Here is a 17,063-nt window from a genome sequence, read left to right as displayed (position 1 = left end):
AATGAGAGCACCACTGGGCCTCATGGCTACCCCAGGCAACCGCATCAGCCCCACCTGGCAGGGTGATCTCAGTGGGACAAGTCAGGTGTGCATTCCTCATTTCTGCCAAAGTGTTACTAGCTCTAGGCCAACATTTGAAAGATACTGTTTTATTAGAAGTCATTTAAGAATACTTTCCAAATCCCCACTGGAACATTCCATTGGCCAGAAGTGAAAAAAATGTTAACATTAATTAAAAAAAGACATTTTTAACTTAAAAGCTCCTGCGAAATAAAGCTTTCCTTCATAATGAAATTCAAAGGTTTAGGGACACCCATATAAAGCAGGAAAAACACTACTAATTAAAGCACCTAATTTCACTTCAATCCAAAGTCTTTTGCAAGAGATTGGAAACCTCTACTATTGAAGTCAATACCACTTAACTTTCTGAAGAGGTTTTAAGTGGCATAGTTTAAGATGCTTTTCCTAAGTATTAGTGATGTTAAACTCTGCAGAACATCTTGTACAAATGCAACAGTACGCCCCAATTCTTAATATCTTCATTAGTCCATAAAAAACTAAAGGAAAGCCTCTTAAGTGTAGCTAGACTGAACAGCTACCATCAAATTGCAATCCTAAAGAAAAATCCTACTCTGCAGAAGCAAATAAGCCTGTCAACTCACATGAATCATATCTTGGTTTGGGTTTACAGATGGACTGTTTTATTCAGAAGCTTAAAGAACTACAAAGCAGCCTGATTAGTTGTATTTATTTTTTTTTTATTAGGTTTATTATGACTTAGAGTTTCTATTACTCCAGCTGGGTAAACCACATTTGAGAGTAAGTTTAACTGCAGGACTTCAGTTTCAGCCAAAATCATTTTTGCATTACTTTATTGTAATATAGATTTAAATTTAACATTTAAAACTTACTTCATTAATAAGCAAGCCAAGCTCAGTAGCTTCAGTGCAGGATGTACTTTATGTAACTTGCCGCACATTCATGTTAGATTTGATGTACATGGAGAAGAGACCTGTCAACTATACGATTCATAGGAGAAAGCAAAAGTAAGCACCATTTTTACCAAACTAAACAGTTCTCAGTTCAGGGTTTCTTACAGCAAATCAACTCACTTCTGGCTCCAGGAGCTACAGTTAGGATAATAGCTGAAAGCTATTTCCAGAACATCAGTTTTCTACACTGGCACAAGAAATAGTCTTCAAAGCAACAGGTACTGGATTTTTTTTTTTTTATTTTTCTTGAAAGACAACCTGTTCTCCTTGTGTTTACCAGGTGAATACATGCATTTTTGATCATTCTGGCAGAGGTTAACAAAGAGCAAACAACAGTTGGGGCTAAACAAAAAACAATCAAAAAGTTGCCAAATATTTAAGGTACAAGCAAAAAAACATTAATGCAACCAGTTTGATATCTAAGCCTGCTTTCTTTCAAAGAAAAATGGCACAAATTAAAGAGCCAGACAAATTTAGTTTTAGGTGGTACTAGACTGAATTAACACTTCAAAGCATTAAAAGGATTTATTTCACTGCAAGGAAGGGGAGAAGTAATTTGAACAGGCTCCGTATATTTGGGCTAGACCAGAAGCACTGTTACAGTTCAATCCATATATGCAGAACTGATACCAATATGATGTTACCTTTACCACATGTAATAGTAAAGTGTGTTAGAAGTTGCAGAGCATAAGCATCTTAGTTGTACAAGCCAGTTAATGAATAAACAGAAGAGCTGAAGAATGGTTCTCACACATGTCCTTTCTGTTCAGGACTCCAGATTTTTCTTCTGGAACAGAAAAGTCCCTCTGCCAACAGCCTAATAAATACTAACAGATATATTTAGATACCATCTTCAAAATCTCCAAATGAAAACTAGCTTTATACAGTATTAATATTTTACATAAAATAAGTCTTATGAATCGTAGTTAATAGCAGTAACTGAAATTAATGTATACTGAGTCTTCGGGTGATGTGCAAGTTCAGCTATGTAACACAGGTGGGGGCTTTGAACAGTTTTTACTATCTTGCTTTGGACAATTCTTACACTTGTCCCATAAACTACAGAACCTCTAGCTACAGTATTGTGCAACTGTTGACATCTTCAAGAGCTCTTCAATGTAAAGAAATTTGATGGAAGCACCACAAAGCAAGGAAATCATGCTCTTCGTAGAGAGCCTTGAATTCTGAGAATTTAACACATCATTGCTGTCTTGCCTTGACTATAGAACACCAAATGAGAGGACATCAGGGTAAAAAAAAAAGGAGCAAAACTACAGTGAAGTCTGCTTCAAACAGGGAAGAGAATAGAAAAAAAGATCTGACTCTACAAGCATGTAAGCAAAAGTCTTGAAGAGCTGTGTATTAACATGGAGCTCAAGGTGCCTTAACTTAGCTAGAACACCACAGGTTTTTTTAGCATTGTGAATCTAGTATAGCTGCGTTTCATCCAAGAATCAGCCTATGCTTCCAGTTAAAGCATGCATATACCACCTCACTAAATACCCCTTCCCAACTTGCAGGTTTGGAGCTCTTCATTTTCTTATTCTTCCTGTATTATCCCTTTCCTAGGCAGAGATTGAGAGGCCCTAAAAGCCAGAGCTCTCCACCAAAGACTTGCTGCATTTACATGTAAAAACAGTTAGGACACTCTGAGACTGACATATATCCTTCCCCATTCAGAAACAGATTTGCAGCAAGATCAATCTTGATCTCTAGTTCAGTTTTAGATTATGCTTAAGTTATGGCAGCCAGAGTTCAATCCTATGAATGTAAGCTCAACACAAAAAGAAAGCCATTTATCCTTTTAAATTCATCCAGAGCTTTATAATCAACTTCCAGTTTTAAATTATTTTCTTAGCACTTCACAGAACCTGCATGTCACTCCCTCCTGAAGGAGACGGCATCACACAGAATCTTAAGTTAGTCCAAGTTTCCACATGTGACCAGAAGTCTTACTTGTTAGAACACACCCCGTTTCCAACTATTCCCCCTCATTCCCTCTCCTCCCACCCCTCCCAGCAATGGGCAATTACTTCACAAGAAATGTAAAATGGGATATGGGTGTACACAAAACCTACCCTTCACTAATACTGAACAGAAAAGCCTATTTTCCAATTACAGGACATCTTTCTCTAAATTTAGGTCAGCACTGGTGCAGTCTGCACTGTGTATGATTACCACAAGGATAATACCAATAAGTACATATAATTTCTCAAACTGATTTAAAAGCCTATGAAGTTAATTGGGGAAAGTTTAATATTGCTACTTCAGAGCACTAAAACACACAAAGTGAATCCAATAAAGATCATTGTATTGATTCAATATTAAGTATTAATTGCATGACCATCATAGCACCTCTTTACATTATCACACAATCACCAGAATTATCAACTGCTTTTAAAACTAAAAAGGGTACAGTCCAATATTTATAACTTGCACACTGTTACTATATAGAAACTAGGTGCATGGTACAGTGCTGCAAAAATGGAAGCCTGCAGTTTTGACAAAGATGCCAAGTCATGTTGTAGACAATTTCAGTCAAACTGGCAATACTGTTTAAGCAAATACTCAACACAGCAGGAAATAAAGGACAAAAAAAGCATTCTATAACCAAATAAACATCTGAAATTTCCTTTCCCTTTAAGAATACAAGTAAGGTCACTTTTAGCCTTGGAACGGATACATGTTTGCCTATGATGATCTTGCTAACTACTACACAATATCTGATGTCCTCTGCTAAGAATATAGTTTAAGAAAGCCGCAGTTACAAGAGGCATCTAATGTAATATCTAAAATTTCCTTTATGGCAATTATTGAATTCATTTGTCTTAAACAGTGAATATGGAAAGATGGCCTCATGTTTCCTTTTCAATAGTACTCTGAGGATCAAGTGGCTTTCAAGCAGCATGGTGGGTTTGAAATTTTTGCAGTTTAGATCATTCTGTTGCGTTTATGAGTTGGTGAGTCTGTAATGACATCGCCACACTGGGCTGAGGTACGCTTTCTAGTTCCACCATTGTCCAAGTGGAGTGCCATTTCTTCTGATATGAAAGTGTTCAAGTCAACATCATGGAGTCCATTTCTCCTTCGACTAGCATTGGAGCCACTGCTCACGTGAGTGGGCGAGCCTGGGGTACTTGAGCGAACACTTATACTAGCCATTGCACCACTAAGACCTAGGGGAAAAAAGAAAAAGCATTTAGGTCAAACAGCAAAGAAACTTAATACCCCACGTGTGGCAGAAGGGATGACGCTCATCTGACTTCTAGTAAGATGTTAAGGCACTTCACCCTATTATTTGTACCACACTTACCGATTTGAAATCCAGACCACACCTTCCCAGCTTTTAGTCCATATAAGAATCTAGCAATTACTAGAACTGCTTTTTATGACATTAAAAGTGAGCTTATACACCAGGTTGTAACAGCACACTATGGCAAATGCTAGCTCCATAAGCATGACATGCTATTCAAAATACATGTACATACTCAAGAGTAGACTATTCCAATATGAAGGCTCCACACTAGATCAATAGTTACACAGAATTAAAATCCCCCTACCAAGGGCTTTCCAGGTTGACTTGGTCTTGTTTCAAACACCACCACCCTGCTCCCTTTCACTCCCTCAGTCACCGTAGTTCAAAAGAAAACTGCAGTATGACAGCAGATCTCAGGCAGGTCTATACCACAGCTAGTGTTTAAATAAAAGCTTTATTTCATGGCTGCCACTATTAGCCAACACATTAGTATTATCAGAATTCAGAAGAGCACTTACAAATAAAAGAATAAGCCAAGCAAGACCATGTGACAATCCCCCAAAATTTGCTCTTGACAGACGTGATCCAAAACACTGTCACAGGTACCCTGCAATCACTTTGGTTTGTGTTCAGGTTATTAATAAACTTTGTTTTAATTAAACATTTTATTTCTTGTAGAAACAAGGCCATAAACAAGAAAACCATGAACTTTATATAAACTTTGTCTTCAGCAATGTTACTATTACAACTTTGCAAAAGTGGGACATTCCAAAACATAAGTTTAGTAAGGGGTAGTACATGAAAGCCTAACAATTCTTCTCAGTTTGGAATTCAGGCTACATTTGCAGATAAACAAGAGCTCAGATATAAGGCAAACATCTTTGCCATCATAACTGCTTCAAATCTGAGTATTATTAGGAAAGTACAAAAACATCTGTTGGCCCTAGAAATAAACTACCAAAGCAAGAGTCATGCAGGAAGATGAAGAACAGCAGAACAAGATCTACATCCGTATATTTTTCTAGCAGTAAGAACAAGCAAATGTTTAGCTGTCCAGGAAGATTTCTGCCTCAGTAACCTTCAAAATCTTCAGCTATCTCAGAGGTTCTCTAGTCTTAAATACTCCATACCTTTGTCCAGCCATCACACACCTTGTGTGTGTGCAAAGCCATTTAATACGCATATGCATATCTAGTCAAGTAGGCAGCCAGTGACAAGTAAAGCCTAACAAAACCCTATCTATTAGCTGCTGATAGGCCAAACAAGCAACTTCAGGGGCTCTGTGAGAAGACGACTGCTAGAGCTACTAGATCAGCTGCCAGAAACCTCAATTGGAAGATAAATGCTAAAGCCATCTGCAGCAATGGCAGGTTGATATACAAGTCAGGATAAAACAGGCCAACCAATTTCACTGTTGTACATTACTGTTGAATGAACATTTAAAGCTTAGATCTTGTAGTGTAGCAGCACAGATCTTCCTGTGTAGCAGCACAGGATATACTTTTACACAGATTGGGCATTACGCAACAAGTAGAAACAGCCACTAATCACTGATGCTTTCTTAAAGCTTTTGCTTACAGCTTTAAGTGTTGTTCCAACACAAGTCAGAAGCATGGTTTGAAGTCTGATAGGGACCCTGCAGATTTTATTAATACTAAAATCATCTTTCATTCATGATGGCAGAAAGTATTTAAACAGCAGAAACTGTTTTAGTGAAAAGATAATTCAGAAACAATGTTTGTTCCAGTAATCCCAGGATTAAGGTCAAGCTTAAATTCAAAACCATTATGAGAAGAGGTTCCTATACATCTACCAAAGAAAGTAAAGCAGCTAATTGGATGACATATACGTAGTAGCAAAAAACCAATTCAGATACCGTAACTTGGATAAACCACTAATGTGCAAGATTTGGGCAGGTAACAAATCACTTCACAATTCAATGACAACAGCAAGTTTAATTTCAACTGGCATGACATACATAGAAAAACATTAATTCATCCTGTACATTTAAATTGGAAAAAGTTTGACAGTGCACAGAAGGTGACATTGTTTCAAACCCAAATTGATTGCAGATATTTCCCCCCACATCACTATTCCAAGCAAAATTGCTCTGAACACACAAGTTCAGTGTTACTTCCACTGAGAATCAACAATTTACACCACTTATCAGTCATTTACTCATATTATACAACCCATAGCCAAATGACCAATATACTAATTGTTTTATCATGACATCTTTTCATTATGCCTCATGCCCAAGTAAAGATAGAAAAAATTATTTAAAATAAGCCCCAAAACTGACCTGTGATGCAAAAATACATTTTCTGGCATCACTCAAGAACTATGTTTAAGCAAAGCCTTTTCAAGCAACAAGCATTTTTTAAAATAGCAGATATAAGTCAGAATTAAAAGATGCATGTGTAATATGCTGCAGCATATTCTAAAACAGACTACCAAGGTTTGCAAGCAATGCCTCAAGCAGGCATTAACTTTCCAGTATTTAGGTAATACTGAATCACTGTACATTTAAATACACAAACAGCCTTCAGGAGATAATCAAGAAGTTAAAATCTTCAATCAAACCTGATGTCAAATGCAGGAGTAGTTTTGAATTAATTTCTACAAAGATAGGAGTACAAGGATATTGCATCACAACATGGACCTCTAGTTGCAGTTTAATCTTGCATCTCATACAGGTATTTAATACTGAACTAGTAAGTAACACTCATTACTATGTTAACAGACTCAGTGACAATTTGGTATCAGTTACTGGCAGTTAACCATATCACACAGCACTACACATCAATCCAAGAGCAGAACTGTCAAACATAACATCTAGATCACAGTTTAGGATTAGGTAATCAAGCTAACATGTAAGAGTCAGAAAGAAAATTTGAGGCATGCACTGAAATACCAAGTTGCCATTTCATGGAAGCAAAGTCTTTGAAGACAATCAGCAATGCAATAAAAAAGTTCTATTTTTTGTTGACAGAGAAAGCATCTTTCAGGATCTGAGACTGAACTGTGATCCACGGTTCATTCTTTCTTGGAAAGTTGTTGTAATGCGAAGAGGAAATCTCAGAAAAGCCATTTATTGTGAATTATTCCGAGTTTAAGTTTTCAGTGGATCTCTGAGACCTCTTGCCAAAGCATTTAACCATTTAAAGCAGAAAGCAAGCAGTAATAGATACTAGGAAGTAGTAAGATGACATGACTGTTAGCAACACCATTTCACAACCTCAAATTTCTATATTGTTATTAACATGACCTAATCACAGGCACATCAGTTTTGTCTCTACAACAGGATAGAGATTCAAACAGCTACTAAAGTGTCTTTATTTCTTTCATGATCTTATGACCACCCCTGAAGTCTCCCACTGCTTTCTACAGGAGACATTTCCTTTTTTACAAGAGGCCTTTACGAAAGGACATGTGGCTCTTTCTCCCTTTTTAAACTTGAAAGGATTGAAGTGGAGGGCATACCTGAAATATTTTGCAGTACTTATTACATTCTCACTCCTGCCATATCTTTCAGTCAAATCATCAACAACATGGTGTTTCATAGCCAGTAATTTCAAAGAACTCTGCTTTTATCTGAAGCTACGTTCTAAAGCATTTATTACAGTACTATTAGACAAAATCTGCAGTGTAGAAGAAATTGTGACCAATACTACTTAATTTATAACTAAGTAACCTCCAAAACTATCAAGTGATTAGAATGCTTGGCTAAAAGTATGTGTTTTATGGAGTACGAAATACTTAAGGTAAATAAAACTGTAAACTCAAAATTAGGTAGTTTATCACCACTGGCCTAACAAACTGAAGATGCCATTTTATCTGTACTACAACCATGTCCATAATGAGTATGAGTTATTCATGTCACTACCACAGCATAATATACTGGATAACTACTGTTCAGTATAGTAATAGTATTAACTATTGTTTTCCAGAAGTTTTAATCAGGAAGTATCAAAAAGAACATTCACGCTTAGATAAGTGTGACTAAAGCAGGAATTAGTTAATAACCCCAGATAAATACAAAATGGCATGCAGACAGATCCTTGTCACTCCTCTATGTCCTACTCACCCTTTCACAGTACTGCTCAAAGAGCAAGTTTTAGCAGTACATACCAATACACAACTCTATGATAGCTATATATATACACAACCTTTAAGTTAAACTCTTTCAGACTAATCTGAACTCTGCTCTCCCATCCCCTCTATCAACTGCTTCTTCTCCACTCTGCTAACAACTGCTGGTGTTTTATATTGCAGTTTAATATTTTGAAAAGAGAATAAGAAGGCCTAATGGAAATTCAGGCTCTTTAAAGGGGCCAAGCTACACATTTCTACATGCTAGAGCAAGGGTTCCACCCCCCAAGACTGAATCACATTAAATGATGTACATCAACATTAAAGCTAAGGAGCAAATTAACTAACTCCCTCACTGCACTGTTGCTCATTCACATCATTTTTAGTTAAGAACGCTCAAGTCTAATGCATTTCAGCATTGCCTTCCCATGCTTGCTTCTTCCCCTTCTCAAAATGATAGCATTTTCTCGCATTATGGTGGGAGAATAGTTTATAAAGCATGGAGCATATTCCACATTAAAAGACCACAGCATCATTTCAAACATGGACTGTGCACAGCCACCAGCACTGCAAGACTTAGTATGCTGGCTACAGCCAAGCAGAAAATGACCTGGCACATGTCAGCTTTTGGGAATCTTATGACTGTTATCTCAGTTTGATGTAATGCTGTCATTTGAAACTCTTCTCTTACAGAATTGGATATGGCAATATGCATCCAGAAAGTAGGTGAAGATACATCCATACCTATGCTAACTGCAATGACATTTTAGGGTCTGGTGTAAGTTAAAAACCCAACTTTGTATTTAAGATGTTGAAAAATAAAGGTATTTACTTTCTATTATCACATCTTAAAGTGCTAAGCATCAAATGCACAGTTCTTGAAGTTTCAGAAAAATCCACTTGAACTTCACAGTAAAATAGCATCTACTACCTTGAGCTAACTACTCAGCTTTTCTTGAAGGCTTTAATTTCTTTTCAGGTATTCACAGTTCAAGTTTCCAGCCATGTTTTATTTCAAAGGTCACCCATCAGCACACTAACAATGGAAAGCTGATATTAAGGGCAAAGATTTTTTTTATTTACCAGAGTTCAACTATCTCAAGAGGTTACTTAGTTCCAAAAACTCATTCTCAAGTACCCTTAAGTTACACTAAAGATTTCAGTAACAGCTGCACAGCATATGTGCCATAGAGTTAAAAGAAAAGGTAGATCACATACACCTTAAACATTCTTGTGTCAGTATAGCTTTGTCATGATCATTTTGCTTTTAGCTACTGTAACAAGTCTTGAAAGCAGAACAGTAGAGAAGAACAAGTTTCCTTATAGCATAAAGACTACTGATAACTAATATCAGAAGATTAAATTTTGGGTTCAAAATCCCTAGTTTTCATCAAGAAAACTATTAACTACCTTGCAGAGCTATAATATAGGTCAGACATAACCAGGTTTGAGATAGAAGAGATAAGGTTAAAAACCCAATTTTAACAGATTTCTCTTCAGATGCAGCATAGTTTTAAGATTGTACAGATACCTAAAGATACTACCCTTCTCTAATGTTTTAGTCTAGGGCATACACCTAGAATCGTGTTTGATGTTCCAGGAAATGTTTAATTGTAAGCTACTTGGACAGAAGCTGTGGTAACACAGTTTTCAGATGTGATTATGAAGCATTTAGAGGTTACATGATCAAAATACAGATATTTCCCCCATCAAAGAGCAAGATCAACAAGTTATAGGAGCATGGTCTTTAGACATGTTAGTACCTATTTCTGAGAAGTCAATAAGCCAGCTCAACTTCAACAGAGCTTTACTTGGTGTCATAATACAACAGATTCATACCTATCCCTGCTTCACTAAGAGAGACCTTGCTTAGAGCAGCAAGTTTTAGCATTACCCATCAAATCTAATTCAGCCCATCCACATTACCAATAGAGAAATACTCCATTTCCACAGGAAGCCTACCAGCACAAAACAGACTCACTCCTTTACATGCCAGTCAAAAATTCCCCTTAAAGCTTTAGTCCTGAACACCTGTTGAGATTGCTACTCACTATCATCAGGTTTTCTCATGTTTCCTCACAATACCTAAAAGCAGTGAATCACTTTTAAACAGCCTGCCAAAAATGAAAATAAACATAGCCCTACAGAGGACATTAATTTACACACACCTGAAGATCCTACACAGGTTTCAACATCAAAACACAGTTCTGAAGCCCTGTGATAAATAGGAAAATAGTTCAGGAGATAGTTTAACCACAGCTTCCTTAATGTTAAAGAAAAGGAGGGGAGAAGCTGGAGAAACACAGACATTGTAGGCGATAACCTAAAAACAGTTATGAGGCCAAATAGAAGCCTAGTCACTAAAGGATTGACACAAATGCTTTTGTGCTGAAGACCAGATTGAAACTGATATCAGGAGAACCTAATCCAGAAGGTGACTGACATGTAATCTTGTCAACCAGCTGATGAAGGGGAAGAGTGCATTTCTAGCCCCTGCAGTGCCAGTACAGAGCAGAGAACTTCCTACAGTCCTCATGACCCTGTATTAGGTTATGAAATATGAAAAAACTTTATACTTCATGGTTCAGATTCCCATGCTATATATAGAAGTGATTTCCATAAACCACCTCTATACAAAGCAGATGCTACGAAACAATACAAGGACATGGAGAGCCATATTAGCAATAAAAAAATGCCTGAGTTTACTCTGCTCAAGAGCTCACTGTGCTGAAGTGAGTCTACCCAGCTTACTCCCACCTGAGAGTAAGCCTTTACAGTTAAAACCAAGTGCACACCGGATTCAACTAGTGTCAGAAAACAAGATTTTTTTTTAAGAGGGTGTTTATCACATCAGGTGAGAGCCAGCTTCTGCAGTTGTTCTCCTCATGAAGTTAGCTTTACCTACTGAATAAACAATACTGGTGCACAGAATTCTCTAGCCAGCTTCCAATATGAGAAGGAAAACTGACAAAAACTACATGACTGGGTGGAAGCATGCTTGATTTAAACAGCAACAGAGCAGCAAACAATACCAGAATTTGGCTGTCACCTAGACAGTAAGTGTCTGGCTTATATATCTTGAAAAACCACCACAGCATAGCAGAAGCAAAGACTGCACTTTCAGGAATCCACTCATCTAATTAACTCATTAATTCCACCCCCCCACTGAGACAGTAAAAATTTCATTTAAGTTTCACAGGTTGTACTTCTAGATAGCTTGATTTTTTACTTTCAGAATGGTCTACTATTTATACAAGGTATCAGCTACCTTTTAGCATTTCAGAAGGCATAGAACCCACAGGTGAACTTCATTTCACCTCAGGAGCAATTTAAAACACATTTTTCTTTATCACTTGCTAGGTAACAGTCCAATGCAGAATAAGCTACTGCATATTCACTGAAAAGGAGAAAAGATACACCACCAACATTATTGGTGGTGGCAAGGAAGAAAATTCAGTATGACACTGGAAGACATTTAAGACTGAAAGTGAACTAGAACTAAGTTCTGGACAGGAATCAATTATTGCAATGACATGCAAGTGAAGTACCCTTTCCAGGATACTTTAAGTAGAATGCTAAACCATATTATCCAGTGCATAACAACAAGGGTACTGGAGTGAAGGTACCCCAGAGACAGCTTCAGACATCAAATTCCCTCCCTAACCCTGCAAAAATTTGCTAGTTATTTGCTACTAGTCAAATCTTAACTAGTTGCTAGCAGAGTATTATCATTTTCCAAGAATTCTGTTTACTTTAGCATTGGTATGAATGCTAAGTCCCTTCATGCTTCAAAAACACTACCAAAAGTTGATACTTAACTGTTGAGTTTACAGCTGTAGAGTATTACAGATCCAAACCCCATGTTTACACAATACCTTTTCATCATTCAAAATATTTGACTATGCAACTTTAGTAGCTACATGCCTTATACATGCAAAAACTCCCTCGAGAATTAAGGAGATACCTTCAGCTGGAACATCAGGTACATGACACATTATGACACCAATAATGGCCAAGAGCCAGACATGCTTTAAGAACCCCCACCCAATTTTAACCAAGTAGTATTGAAAAAATTAGTGTTACCATGCAGAGCTATGGCTTCACGGAAGGGTTGCAAATCAGTCTCTACAGATGAGCTAGTTTCTGTTGAAGTAGCTCGGTTAGGGGATACTACAGTCAGTCTTGGGGGAGCTCTAGAATTTCTTGGAGGAGGAACTTTTCCACATAGGAAGCTGATCAAGTCTTCTCTACGAATAGTTCTTCTGCGTTTTTTAACCCAAGCTAACACATCCTTATTTCGACGCTGATAGCCAATCTGAATTCCTACATCAAAGCTTCGCTGATGGGCATCCACACTTTCTGCAAGAAGACAGAAAAAAGCTTTCTTAGTAAGTGTTACAGATAGAGCAATGTATAGTATGGCACATCACTGATATGGCTTCCAGTCAACCATGGGAAAGTAGTATATCTTCTACAGGTTACTGTAACACAGTACCAAGTTAGCTGTAACAAATTAGCTTGCATTGAAGCTGAGTCATATTAAACCTAAAGAGAATATTAGCTAAAAAGTTCCACCCCCTTTACAAGTCAAAAAGTCAACAGCAACTCAAGCACCACCTAAACAGCATTTACTATACTTCAGGTCAACACTACAGCACTGTTTATGAAACCATGTTGTATTAACATTAAAAACATGCTTTGAGCTTCTCCATCTGAGGAAGGTACTTAAAATCAACAGACAATGCACTTTAAGAGACACACTCTTAAAGTGCATTGGCACAGTCAAGAAACCCCACAAAACCAAAAGGAATAACTGCTTCTCTTGATTCTGACAGGTAAGGAATTTCCATAAAACTCACCATTCCTTTAGAGTCCCTCTAGTTTCATCTGAATTTCAATTGCAGAGGCAATTCACAGGAGGCCATAATTTTGAAACTAGTTAGAACACAAGTGTCCCCAATGCCTTTCAATTAGGCAACATACCATTTACAAAGGAAGTGTAAAAAAATTTCCTTCCCCATTTAACATCCCATTGCAAATTTGATATACAAAAGCTTTAAACACATTATCTGCAATTAATCCTACTAAAAAATGCAGTTTCATTCTCCATTGATGTAATTGGTCAGCTGTACACATCAGTTATAACTGTGCCTCTAAGAAGCACTCTTAAATGCCTTATATTACACTGCTTTCAAACTTCAGCAAGTACATTTCTGCCTACTAGTTTAAGTATGAGTAAGTTTCAGACAACAGTAACAGGTGGTACAAACCATATTCTCTACACAATTATGCTCATCTTGTTTGTCATAGATTTGTTATCACAGCTTTGCCAACAGCTATTTCAGTTTTATGAAAATTACTGCTCTGTTAGCTCTTGCTCCATTAAAAGACATCAACATAGCCACTCCAATTTCATTTACTTGATTTCCATAGATTTTTTAAACCTGGTAGAGCTGATTAAAACAGCTTTTTATATTCTTGCTTCACTAATGAAGTCCAACTTAAGAGCCATTTGCCCAGAACAATATTAAGATTTATTTAAGAACACCTGTCCAAGATACTGGTTTACAGGTAAGCAGTGACATACACATCTAATCTAGTTCTCACACTCAAAAAAACCCCAAAAATAATCACTATTAAATGCTATTCTTAAACTTATGTTCTAAGGCATCACTGCATGGTCCACAAAAGACAGCACTAAAATCTACACTATCAAAGAACAGCACTTCAAACATAACACAGCCTACCAAAAAAAGAAAAACATCTCAAGTTGTTCATAGCTAAATCTTGGGGCTTTTAGAACAGAAACTATACAGGTATACATAGAGTACACTTAACATGTTACTTTTATGCACTCGAAAGAGTATTTTGCCTATGCTGCTTTGTAATCAAAAGGCTAGAAGATTTACAAATGCTAATTCCTGTGAAAGCAATGGCAACATGACAGATTATTCCTCCAGCCATTTTATACACCACAGCAGCTAAGGCTCCAATGCACTCAGTAAAAGCTATCTAAAGACTCTGGAGCTAATTTGGAAACTGACAGTATTCCTTTAATCACTTCCTGAAATACCATGAGAAAGTCCTTCTGAGAGGTGGGGAGCCCAGCTTTACATCAATAACCTTCTTTCCTTGTACACCAGAATGCTTTACAAAGGACTAACTATGAACTAGTTATGAGGTCAAACACACTGACAGCTGATGTAGCCTGGACAAATTTCAAGCATCATTACCCTGGGAAAGATTAGATTTTCATGGTAAAAGCTACAACTACTTTGTTTACAAAGTTAAACTGGCAAAATATAAGCAGTCAAGTTGCCTACATCCTGAAATTACTAAGTCAAAACTAACATCACCAAACATTTAGCTTTTTTTAATAAAAATAAGGTAAATTGTAGGCTCAGAAGTCTTATTCTAGTATATACCCAAGACTTTCTACAGCAGCCTTAAGTTCTAAATCCTACATTACAAGCAATGCCTTCACTTTAGCACAATCTGGAAGATAATCAAATGTCTTTAAATGAGGCCTCTATCACCAGCACCAGTCAAATTTGTGATCCAAGACCTTCGCAGTGTGGTGATATTAAACTTCTAATCTATTTTCAGAAAACTGCTGACATTCAAGACATCATGGCATTCTCCTTATGCACTCTTCCTCATGCAGCACTTGTTAAAAAGAATTTTGAGGCATCAAAATTCCAAACATTTATCAGATCAGAAACCAGCTGACAGGGGAAGGGGCCATTTGTGGTGTTCAGTTTACCACACCAAGTATTTCTCCAGTGGTTTGACAGAGTCCTCCAAAACATGAACATTACTGAGTATGTGAGAAACAACAGGAGATTTTTAAAGAACCATTTTCATCACTAGGGAGGCAAATTCACATTAAGAGACTCCAACTTGTCTAGTATGCCAGTGCCTAGATGGTTCTACCTGTGTTCTCAACAAATTTCTACCCACTTGGAAGTTAATTTAAAATTGAAAGATGGCAGTTCTGAATAACTGAGGGACTTCAGCACTTCTTAAAAACCTGTTTTAAGGAAAGATTTGTTTCAGGTGCTGCTTTTTGAAGTATTACATTACACCTGACTGAAGACAGCTTCCTACTTAAATTCTAGTTCCCTGATCACCACATACATAGTCTTCTGTTAATCACATTATTGCAGAAAAATAGGGCTCATTTTGCCTATAGCAAAAGTAATCAAATGATGTAACCAAAAATAAATAGCCTAAGTCTTTGCAGTAAAGATGCTGTAAGGGAGAGCAATGCCATTTGTAAAAGACGACTATAATTATTCCAGACAACTTATTAACACTACCTGCTGCTACTCTAGCACCATACTCAAGTGACTAGTGTCCCAGACCACGTTCTAGTGACCCACTCCCTCAGGCCAACACCTACCCTGTTATGTGATGTGCTGCCCCTTTATATGACCTATGACACATACACAACATCCAAATGCACTTTCTGCAAGAGTCAAGTCTCTGGCAGCGAGGGTTATGCATCTACATTTCCTCCTTGCTCTGTTCACATCTGTCAGAAACCTGATCAGCCATCACAAACATGTTACTAAGTTCAATTGTTTAAAGCAAATCCAAAATGGGAAAACTGGAGACAAATGAAAGAACATGCAGGTAGAACTAGAGATAATGCTGTACAGACCAAGAAAAAACACCCCCCCACAACTCAATAAAAATTAAACTGCAAGTCAGAAAAACAACAATTTGGAACTTTAAAGTTTTTTCCTTCCTAGCAATGTGCCCATTTAAGCCTCCACTGATATAGATATCATCTTCATACAATCTTTTAAATAAGATAGAAACCACCAAATGATTCTTCTGCAGACAAGAATTCTTTTGACAACCCAAAGAACAGCAGAGTTCAGAAACAGATCCTGACAAGTAGAAACACACAGTAAACCAGCACCAAAGCATAGCCACGTGCAGAGTGCACTCTTATCAAAGTTTTGGCTAACACTGCTTTCTTACAGCCACCCTGGACACAGTCATAATGACATTCTAGTGCCTAAAATAAACTGGGAGGCTTACTTAAGAAGCCTGTCACAAGAAGATAAAACTTTGTCACTAACATCTATGGAGAATTTTACAAACACTAAACCCAACCTATGCTTCACTGCAAGTGTACATGTATTATACTGATATCCCAACGTTTAATACACCATGAAATACACAAAATGCAGGAAACTTAAGTACTGTTTAATAAGCCATTGCACTCTTCCCTTGAATTCATGAGCGCGAGCCACACATAAAAAAACATCCTTTTTCAAGAGTCTCGAAGTAAAACAGCTTTTAAGTTATTAGTCACTGACACGAGGCAACAGAAAAGATTCAGCTACCGTCAGCTAAAGTGGCCCAGGGAAAACCTGCAAGATTCAGGAAGCAGTCTCGGGTTAGATTTTATCAGGGTGAATAAGAGACATTAACAGGCCCTGCTTATGAGTAAGCCGGGGCAGGAGGCAGAACGGGGCCTGGCTCGGCGGGGAGGGCTGCCAGGGCAGCATGGGGGGGCAGCCCCTTACCTTTGTAGAGGTTGGTGACCGCAGTGGCGGCGTTCTGGAAGGGGACCCAGAGGGAGAGCCCCGGCTGCTGGCACACCCGGTCTGCAGGGAGGGAAGGACACGGTCTGCAGGGAGGGAAGGACACACGCTGTTTATTTTGGAGTCACCAACTCCGAACGGCCATGTTAGGTTTCGCCATTTTGT

At 37.7% G+C, this 17,063-nt stretch overlaps 1 protein-coding gene across 1 annotated transcript in view; it reads right to left on the bottom strand.

Annotated features, from left to right (window-relative positions):
- Positions 1-737: 737 nt before the first annotated feature.
- The window catches only part of CUNH16orf72 (chromosome unknown C16orf72 homolog), an 18,729-nt gene continuing 2,403 nt past the window's right edge, over positions 738-17,063 (bottom strand). Inside the window, exons 2-4 of the mRNA XM_009278791.1 lie at positions 16,881-16,961; positions 12,424-12,699; positions 738-4,168 (exon numbers count right to left, since the gene is read on the bottom strand). Of these exons, the coding sequence (XP_009277066.1) occupies positions 3,924-4,168; positions 12,424-12,699; positions 16,881-16,961 (602 nt within the window). The 3' untranslated portion in view covers positions 738-3,923. The remainder of the gene's footprint in view (positions 4,169-12,423; positions 12,700-16,880; positions 16,962-17,063) is intronic.

The sequence above is a fragment of the Aptenodytes forsteri genome, unplaced genomic scaffold (genome assembly GCF_000699145.1).
Source record: "Aptenodytes forsteri isolate BGI_AS27 unplaced genomic scaffold, ASM69914v1 Scaffold26, whole genome shotgun sequence".
In the NCBI taxonomy this organism is placed as follows: domain Eukaryota; kingdom Metazoa; phylum Chordata; class Aves; order Sphenisciformes; family Spheniscidae; genus Aptenodytes; species Aptenodytes forsteri.
This window is presented reverse-complemented; position numbering and strand designations above follow the sequence as displayed.